This window comes from Antrostomus carolinensis, unplaced genomic scaffold (genome assembly GCF_000700745.2).
Source record: "Antrostomus carolinensis isolate BGI_N321 unplaced genomic scaffold, ASM70074v2 scaffold13719, whole genome shotgun sequence".
Classification (NCBI taxonomy): Eukaryota; Metazoa; Chordata; class Aves; order Caprimulgiformes; family Caprimulgidae; genus Antrostomus; species Antrostomus carolinensis.
The window spans coordinates 26050-35609 of NW_010340719.1; the positions used below are offsets into that span (position 1 = coordinate 26050).

The following is a 9560-nucleotide window of genomic DNA, read 5'->3' on the forward strand; positions in this document are numbered from 1 at the left end:
GCTCTTTTTGACTGTTTTGGCAAGTCACTATCTCAGCCTTCACTTGTGAAAACACAGATAATTACCTGTTTCACGGGACAACTGTCCGACACTTGTGAACAATGAAATGTGCATCTTCCAAGGGAAGAAACAACCTTGTACCTCCCCCTGCCACTGCACAGGCATTACTCTGTTCCCTGTAGCGCCGAGTTTCTGTGCCCATCAGATGATCTGCACAGAGATGAAGAGGGTGGACAAGTTTGTAAGGAGGCAGCGGGGTGCATGCAAGATCACTGCCCTCTGCTGAATGGAAGAGGCTTGGGAGATGCACAGGTTTCCACCACAAACCAAGAGTCCCAAGAGCTCTGTACCAGGGTGGTGGCATCTGTTGCCTTTCAAGTACAACTTTTAGCAAGAGGAGATCAAGCATCACTTCAACCCAAAGGAATTTTGGTGGCACTGTGGTAGGATACTGTCAATAATCCTAAAAATACCCACACAAGATACTATGGAGCCTGCTTTTCAGACAACTAGATTATTCTCTTGTCCTCACCTTGTATGATTGCCTTAGAGTTAATTTGTAGATCCAAACCTGTACTACATCTGCTGGCATCCAGATCTCTCCATATTTTAGTTTTACCTGTATACATTTGATCAGTAGAATTTAATTTCTAATAAGTCTTGCTAACCTTTAAAGCGTTACTATATTACACAGGGAGAAGAACACACTGGCAATTCCGAAACAGATCCTTTAAAACATCCTTTCCCCTCTCACCATTTTTCAACAGCAAAGGGTTTTCTCTCTTCCTTCCACAGCTGTCTTGAGTTAGACTACATGAACAAGCTTATTGGATAACTACCTAATTGCACATTAGCACAGAAACAAAACGCTTAACCTGTCACTTTACATTTTCAAGACAACTAACTTATCTTTAACGTAGTCCTCAGCAAGTCAAGAGCACACAAAGGTACAAACCAATGTAGTCAAGAATAAGGGGAAAAAAAAAAAAGTTGCATGCTTTAATTCCACCATTTCCATTCTGCTTTTTAAAATCTGTTAAAACAACTTCCATCTGTTTAGTTTGATCAGTGCTCACATGAAAATTTCCTGCACTTAATTACTGTTGATGGCAGACTGATAACACCACATGGAAATTCGGTATAATGTTAAAGGTTTAAAGAAAAAGAATTTAAAATGGCTTGAAGAATAAACTTTTTATGAGTAGGATAAATGTATTTTTCTTTACAGACACAGCGTTTTACAGGTAGCAAAGTCAGAGGGTTTTCCTTCATTAGACACCAAGTGACTTCATACGAAAGGAATATTCTGACCCTGCTTCAGACTGGAAAATGGAATCAACCAAATCCTAAACACTATGGACATAATCCACAGTGTCAGCCCTGGCACCAGCTCCTGCTTCTTGTAGGAACCTGCTGTCAAAACCAGAGATGAGAGCAAAGGAAAACGCATCCTCGGGAGCGTCTGGCCTGATCCCCTCCGCTCCTACATCTTTACTCTGAAAAATGACAGCTCCATTTTGTTGGAGAGTTTCTGCCAGCGACTGTTTCATCACTTCACCATGGACAGAAGTCAGAGACTGGTGAGAATCCTGCACAGAATTACTCAAACACACTTTAGTTCTGGATCTTTGATGACTCTCTTGCTGTGGAGTCTCTACACTGGCTCACTAATTTTTACAAGCACACCTGCTGAGGGCCCTCAGGTTCACACAGAAAATGCAGTCCCTGCCCACAGCATTTCACCAGCCCACGGCTGAGGCATCTCTTGGCTTGTTTAACTGTTTAATTTTTTGGACTGGAAAAATCTTGGGGCAACATGTAGGTGAATCAATTTGGGGAACTCTCCCCCACCGGTACTTCCACATAAATACAGCACAAGGGGAGGTAATTTTCACCTTTCACCATTTCAATCTTTAATTGCACATTTCTGTGTGGCTGTCAGCTGAAGCTCCATCACTCCAGCTGACATCTAGTCACGTCATCACTTTTAGGGCTGCAGAACTGTCCTGATGACATTACAAACTCGTGCCAAGTACAATTACACCCACCCGCCATCCGAGTACTGATGAGCTCCTCTGTGCCCATGGTTCTAGTCTGCAGGAAGGTCTAAAGACAGATTTTTTGTCACTAAAAGGTATAATTAACATCAAGAAAATGACCTACAAGCACTGCACCTACACTCAGGTACTTCCTTCAGCAAAACACTCCTCAAGTAAGGTGGCCTAAGGCTCAGAGACTCTGTTCCCCTGTAAAGCGATCTCAGAGCAAACCCCAAGCTCTTGGAGAGATGAGCTGGTGCAATGATCTGTTAGAGGCACAGTGCTCAGGAAGAGACCGACCTTAAACAGGAAACCTAACACGAGAAAAAAGGCCTTGTTAACTCTTTAGGCCCTGAGGCTTTGGAGGTAAAACATATGGTCAGAATTAGGAGCCAAAGCAAAGCAGAACAGCTCACTGAGGCCACAATGCCCAAGGTTTACAACATTAATGTTTAATAATATGAAGAACAAAAAAAGCTTATTAGTAGGAAGCAGTACTTTCTTGCAGCGCTCAATTCTTTGAGATCTCTTATGAAAGTGATGCCTACCATGATAAATGTAATTTTCAAATGGAAAGGTGAACTCTTTCCAAAAGATATTGCTGGATTTTAGGCAAAATATGGTTTCCAAAAGCTTTAGGGCTAAAGTTGAAGCAGGTAAGAGGTTTTCTCCTTAAGTAATGCAAATGGGAAAATTAAAACATCGATTTTTCAAACAGATTCCATATCTTACTGTCAAAAATGAAAGTTGAATGTTTCTGAATTTAAAGATCAGCACTGTAAGACCTTTAGAACAAAACACAGTTACACATCAAAAGTATTACACCTTTCCTTAAAAAAATGTAAATTCTTGGAAAGTCCTCAAAAGAATCTACTTTGTTAGAGGCTGGAGTTCAATCTCACTGTGGGCCAATTCTTTTGTTTACTGCTTTGCACTGAAGGGCTGTATTTATTCATTCCTAGAGGTTGCTGCTCTGTTGGCTTCTGTTGCAACCCCTTGTATCTTCCACTCAATGAGGGATTCAGATCCCGGTCTCTGCCCTCAGGCAAAACATATGTTCCACTCCAACCTGAATCCAACACGCCTGTTTGCAAGGGAATAATTGTTTTATGTTTATTAATCACCTGCATGCAAATAGGTGCCAATAAAAACTCCAGGCAGATTCTCTGCCAGACTCACATGATCTAATAGCACCACACCCCGGTTTTAGTGCCTGAAATAATAAGTACCTCCAATAAGGAGACATTTCTACTTTGATATGCAGTGACAAAAATATCACATCAGCTCAGCCGCTCTGCAATGGTGACTTTGAAAAGAGAGACAAGAAACCTGCAAAAACATTCAACATCAGTGGTAAAATAAATTAGAGATGCTGCACGTTAAGCTAAACAAATACATTAATGCAACATGAAGGGGTGAGATTTCAGTCACAGAACTAGAACGCTCACTCCTCATGTTAAATGTGACCTGCCAAGAGAAAATAACCATGCTGGGCACTTCCTTTCCTATAGTGTAAAAGGTTTGAAAAGTTTTTTTTGAAGACTAAGTTTAGTTTCAGAGAGTTATATGCCATTGGCCTTCACTAGAAGCCATTGCAGCGATGACTACACCACCACCAGCTGATAATTAAACTCATTCTGGAAAAAATTAAACTACAAAGCCTGATGGGACTTCAGTTAAGAATTAGATTTAAGTAAGGGCAGTCTTAAGAGGCTGGACGAGTTAAGGCACTGCAGCTGCAAATTTCTTCTGTGACATTAAGCAAGTCTCAGCCTCTAATCCAGTTCTCACATGTTCACCGAGATGGGAACACTTGATCTTTAAGAGTGACAATTTTTTTGGAGAAGAGAGCAACATTCTCAAACACACTACTGAAGCAAGACCACAAAAGCTTTGCCAAATAAAGCCAGGTCAGTCTGTCACTTACCTTTTCCACCTGAGAACTTAGGTGTTACACCATGCCACATGAGTAATGCAGTTCACACACCATCTTGTACAAATCCATCCTTCTATTTCCAAGATTCTTTTTCCCAGCTTATTCAAACATAAAATAAGCACCCAAACAGAACATTTGAAATGGTTAACTCAATCCATGCAAATTCAATTAGGGAAGCAGTCTCAATGAAAGTTATTTTCAGAAGAATCACTTCTGGGCAGACTGCAAGTATCACCACATGATAATTATCTGAGGCTGCTCAGTGAATGGAGTTTTTATATGGAAGCACTATCGAGAGCCTAGACAGATCAGGGATTATTCTCATGGAGACAAAGCTCCAGCTAGCTGAGAATCATTCCAAGATTTAAGAGAAGTGCTGCAGCTTTATTTCTCATTCAACTGCTTTCTCATACTTCTAAATGTACAGACATCAATTAAGAAAAAATTATGCAATTAATAAATCAGTTTATATTTAAAATACTTAATGTAGTTGTGAGCCTACTGTGCCAGAAGGAGAATATTCTTTCCCAGTAACAAAACCACGGCCAGGTGAGTTAAAAATGACACTAGCATTTTAAAAATCCATTCTACCTGAAAATCTGTTCTTTTACCTTTCAGTGGATTAGACTGAAACAAAGTATAACAAAAGCAAACAAAGTCTTTGAAAGTCTGATTATTGTTTTATAAAGCAAACAGTGGTAACACCTCTTGAAAAATAAAGCAGATGCTGTATGTTTAGCACGAAACACTTGCCTGGTGTTTGCCGAGCTTTAATTATGACAGTGGATGACAGCACATTGTCATCTAGAAAATACAGTACCAGCCTTCCCACACATAAGAAAACTTATGGGGAGGGAGAAGTAAAAATCTCAGGAGACGAGATAAGTAACCTGAATGTGCACCCATTAACAGTAAATCAAGTTTCACCTTCACTGTGGAACAATTTACCTCAGTACTCTCAGGAAGGATCAGGGGAACAAAGAGATAAAACTGGCTATATAAATGTCAATCTTTATTCGATCTCCCAGTGCGGTACATGACTTGTGTGCTTCAAATGAATAGGAAAAAAAACCAAAAAACACAAAAGTGAACAAAAAAGAAGACTGCTGAAGAAAGATCTCAGGGGTTAGGACACCACTTTTGTAAGGGGTATATTTTCCACTTCATGGATGCCATCTTTGTCAACAAACCGGGCGTTGAAGGAAGTCAGATTTAGGATGAAGCGTTTCTGAAGCTGTTCAACAAGAGACAAAAAGACAAAAGAGATGAGAGTCCTTCAAAGCTGAGCTGAAAGAGGAGAGCATAATTCAGGGGATTTGCTGATGCACATCAAAATTTCCATCCTGATTCTAGTGACCTGGAATTTTAGGAACTACAATGGGTTTTTTTCAGTGCTCAGGAATCAATCAGTATGAGTCTGTTCTCTGTTACAGGACTACACATGTTAAGACAAGCCTAGCACAGAGATCCAAAACATGCAAGCTCGTTAACAAGGAAGACATTTAACCAGGAGATGACTACAGTGGGCTACAACTTAGGGCACAAAGAGTATGTATCAAAAAGATACTTCAGAGCCTCTGTAGAGTACTTCTTCCTGAGGTTTCCCCAGTTGTTTCTTCCCAATTTACATTCAATTCAATGTCTTAAAGACAAGGATAAAGATTATTTTCCTACAATAAAAGCCTTGGAGTCTGAAAGGTTATGTTTATGTTAAAATGGATCATTAATTTTAAGGTCAAAACTTTACCTCAGTTAGATATCACTTCACAAGCTGTAAGAGAAGTACACTTAGAAGTATATACTAGTTAAAAGTTTAATGCAAGTAACAGAAGGATGCTTGCACTGTGTTCAGAAGAAACATAAAAGGAAAAAGTCAAAGACTGTCTGTATCAATATTATGCCAAGCATGGCAGAAGCAGAAGTAAAGAAAAGTAATTAAGCCTCAAATTTACATTCTGGAGGCTATGAACCATGCTAAGACAAGGCAAGTGCCCACAAATCCTTTTCCTCAGTAGCTATTCCACATCTGGTCAATGTGCATTTATTACCCCTTCTGGCAAAGACAGCAAAAAAAATGCAACAAGAGGAACAGGAAAATATCAGCAAATGAATGCAAACAAGCATTCCTTTCTCAAGATCACAAGGGCCTAAGTTTGGCAACTCACCTCCTCTAGACATTTTTTTAGGAGCTCCACAGCTTCCTCACGTGTGATACCTGAAAGAGAAAAACATCCACAGATTGATTTAATTAGAGGCCATCTCTCTCAACAGAAACTTTATTAAATTTAAACAACTTTTCAGCTGAGCACCAAAACCTCTCCTTCCCAGCTCACAGAAAACACTTTCCAGATGTACCGAGGACGCCCTGCACCAAGGCACTCACACTGCAACAAGCCATTGAGAATCGATTTGTTACACTGAATGGGAAGCATGACGGAATTCTGCCTCCCATGGCCAGGGACCAGGCTTTGGAGAAGTCCAGCCGTCTCCCTCTCCTCGAGTTTATTACAGTTTTAAATCAGCTCCATCTGTCCACGGCCGGCTGCGAGGCAGTGACAGTAGGCGGAGGTGGGTTTTAGTGCTGCGTTCCCTGCTGGGTATTAGTTTTAATAATGGGAAAGGCACGTGTGTGATGCCCCAGCTATTCTCACAGATCAGGAGAAAATCCAGTGCTCTGGAGGGATGGCAGGCCATGACAACGTATTGTAACTCCCTGGTTTTCTCTTTTCACAAGGAATGGTGAAGACAGAGCAGTAGAATTTTCAAGGGACATGACTAGAAAACAACTAAGCTCTGCAGAACTCACAAAAGTTGTTTCTAGTTTGTTCCAGACCCGCATCCACTGTCCAGGCAGAAGTCTCAGAGTAATATTGTCAGTTTATAGCTACATTTCTTGCAGGAGATAGATGAAAGGATTACCAAGCAAACATCTCTGCTATCTCAGCTTTGCACACTGCAGTAAAGTAGTTTTACAGCTAAAGCCAAAGATGCCAGATTAACAATATTCCAAGCTTTGTACATTTCCTCATCAGTAAAGCAGGGATGGGGTTGTGTTTATTCCTTGGCAGTGTAAGAACTGGATTATGATTCTAAAATTAAAACTTACAACAGGTACAGACATGTAAAAGAATTATGATCAAGAGCTATCATGTGCATAAAGCTGTAAACCAAACCAATCATCACCATTCCAATCCCCCTGCTGATGGCAGGGGGACTGGAACTAGATGATCTTTAAGGTCCCTTCCAATCCAAACCATTCTATGATTCTATGATTCATTTCAGAGTACTGAAGATAATCTTGCTAGGAATATCTTCTCACTTGTATGCTTTTAATATATCACACACAAAGTCAATCCAAGGCAGAGAGCAATAGGATGGGGGGACTGCCCTCTGAAGATTGATACTCTGGGAAAAGGTACCTGTCACAGCCAACAGACAGGCAAGTGGAAGATAAAGTTATCAAAATGTTATTTATTAAAAACAGACTACCAGCAGCTAATGGTCTAGGAAAGTCTAGTCATGTTTTAAAATAACTTGAAACTTCCTTCACTTACAGTCTGTTATGCTTCAAAGAGGAAAACACGAAGGAGTTGACTAGTCTCACATTACCCTTTCAGCAAAACCAGAAGGCAATCCTTAAAGCCACATTCACTCCAGCAAAAAGTCAAGTGCAAATCTGTAGCACCGCAGCAATGGTGCTGGACCATCTGACTCAGCAAATGTCAAATCTCTCAGTTTAAGCCTTAAATTTATTAAATTTTCTTCTCCATAGACTCCACTTACTTGGTTTGTAATAGCGGTCGAGGATGCTGAGGGTGAGGAATGCACCGTACCCATGTGCTGCAAAAGGAGCTTTAGCCAGAGCCGCCAGGTAATCCATGTAATAAAGGGCAGGACCCTCGTGGTCATCGTAGCCAGCCAGGAGGAGGTTGACGTGGTAAGGGGTCTACAAACAGAAATGATGTTTTCATTAAAGCAGCTGCACCCAAATCACAGGATGTCAGGGATTGGAAGGGACCTCAAAATAGCATCCAGTCCAACCCCCCTGCCAGAGCAGGAACCTCAATGAGATCACACAGGAAGGTGTCCAGGTGGGTTTTGAATGTCTCCAGAGAAGGAGACTCCACACCCTCCCTGGGCAGCCTGTCCCAGGGCTCGGTCACCCCCATCGTAAAGAAGTTTCTTCTCAAGTTTAAGCAGAACCTCCTGTGTTCCAGCTCACACCCATTGCCCCTTGTCCTACCATTGGGCATCACTGAGAAGAGCCTGGCTCCATCCTCCTTAACATAGTTGTAAACATTAATTAGGTCTCCCCTCAGTCTCCTCTTTTCCAATCTTTGAATCTTTATTCCCCGTGCCACCTACAGAACAGCAACATAATCGGTTTCGCAATCCTTTGCCTTTAAATGCTACCAGCAATTACATCAATACTGTCTGCAGGAGATTATGGATCTCAATTAAAAATTGATTAGGTCTTTTGGTAATATGGAATGCAGAAGCTAATAAAAACATCAAATCCTGATTCTCATGAAAACTAGTGTGTTTTGGGGTTGGTTTTTTTTTTTTTTAAAAAAAAGCTTTCACAGCACACTCAAACTTAAGAAAACTTTAATTATGTTTTCACACCAGATTCTTTCATCTCAATACAGAACTTGTGGATTTTTACTATCAACACGTGAGCACAACGTGAACGTTTTGCAGTTCATAAGAACTTCTTTGTTAATTTAGCATGCTCTTTTCTCAGTCACACCACCATTAACCATGGACCATTTTCGCACGTATGAGAGCTTACACACAGCGCAAACAGCTCTACACAGTGTTACACTGTTAATTGAGAGTTAGATTTTTATTGCACATACCAAGTTTAATCTTTAATTAAAGTCAAGGCTAACTTGAGCAAGTGAGTGAAGATCTAAGGAATTGGTTTATTTCTATTCAAAACTGACTACTAAGGTACTGCAGCATCACCTTAGCAGTAGTTTTTGTTTGGTTTTCTTGAACTTTTAGAAATTTACTCTGCTTTAGCTGCTGTCTTCTCTGGTTCTGGTTTATGGCTTCAGCAAGAGCCTATCAAATAAGCTGAGAAATATCTACATCTTACCCAAAAAAGATCATGCAACTGTATTATCATGCCTTTTTCTTGTGCTGTACTGGCGAGTTTAGCAGTTCCTCAGCAGTTTCCTTTGTGTTTTAGGTTTAGTGTGTTCCACCATAATTAATAAAGCAGATGTCCCTATACATCTTCTTCCAAGATGTGTACTTTATAAGACCATGAAACATGCATGCACTGTGTTATTTTTTAACTATTTTTTATTTAAAATACATTATTTTTTAGATATAGGCTCAAAAGAAAATGTTGGAATTTTATGTATTTTTTTAAATGCTTTTCTATACTTCTCCTATTTTCATATTTATATAATGTTTCTTTTTAAATTAATCATACCAATAGGATATCTCTTAAAAAGCTGGAAAGTCTAGGTCAAAAAACCCACAAAATGAGAAAAAAGAATGATGATGCAACTAACAATAGGTCAGCACAAGCAAACACAATTTCATCCTAAAGCCAAAACTTTTTGACGGGAAAG

General features: G+C 40.1%; 1 protein-coding gene across 1 annotated transcript in view; it reads right to left on the reverse strand.

Annotated features, from left to right (window-relative positions):
* Nucleotides 1-4966: 4966 nt before the first annotated feature.
* The window catches only part of PSMB2 (proteasome 20S subunit beta 2), a gene marked incomplete at its 5' end in the record, with an annotated part of 9063 nt that continues 4469 nt past the window's right edge, over nt 4967-9560 (reverse strand). The window contains 3 exons of the mRNA XM_010176256.2: nt 4967-5209; nt 6141-6190; nt 7759-7921. Coding sequence (XP_010174558.2) covers nt 5102-5209; nt 6141-6190; nt 7759-7921 — 321 coding nt within the window. The remainder of the gene's footprint in view (nt 5210-6140; nt 6191-7758; nt 7922-9560) is intronic.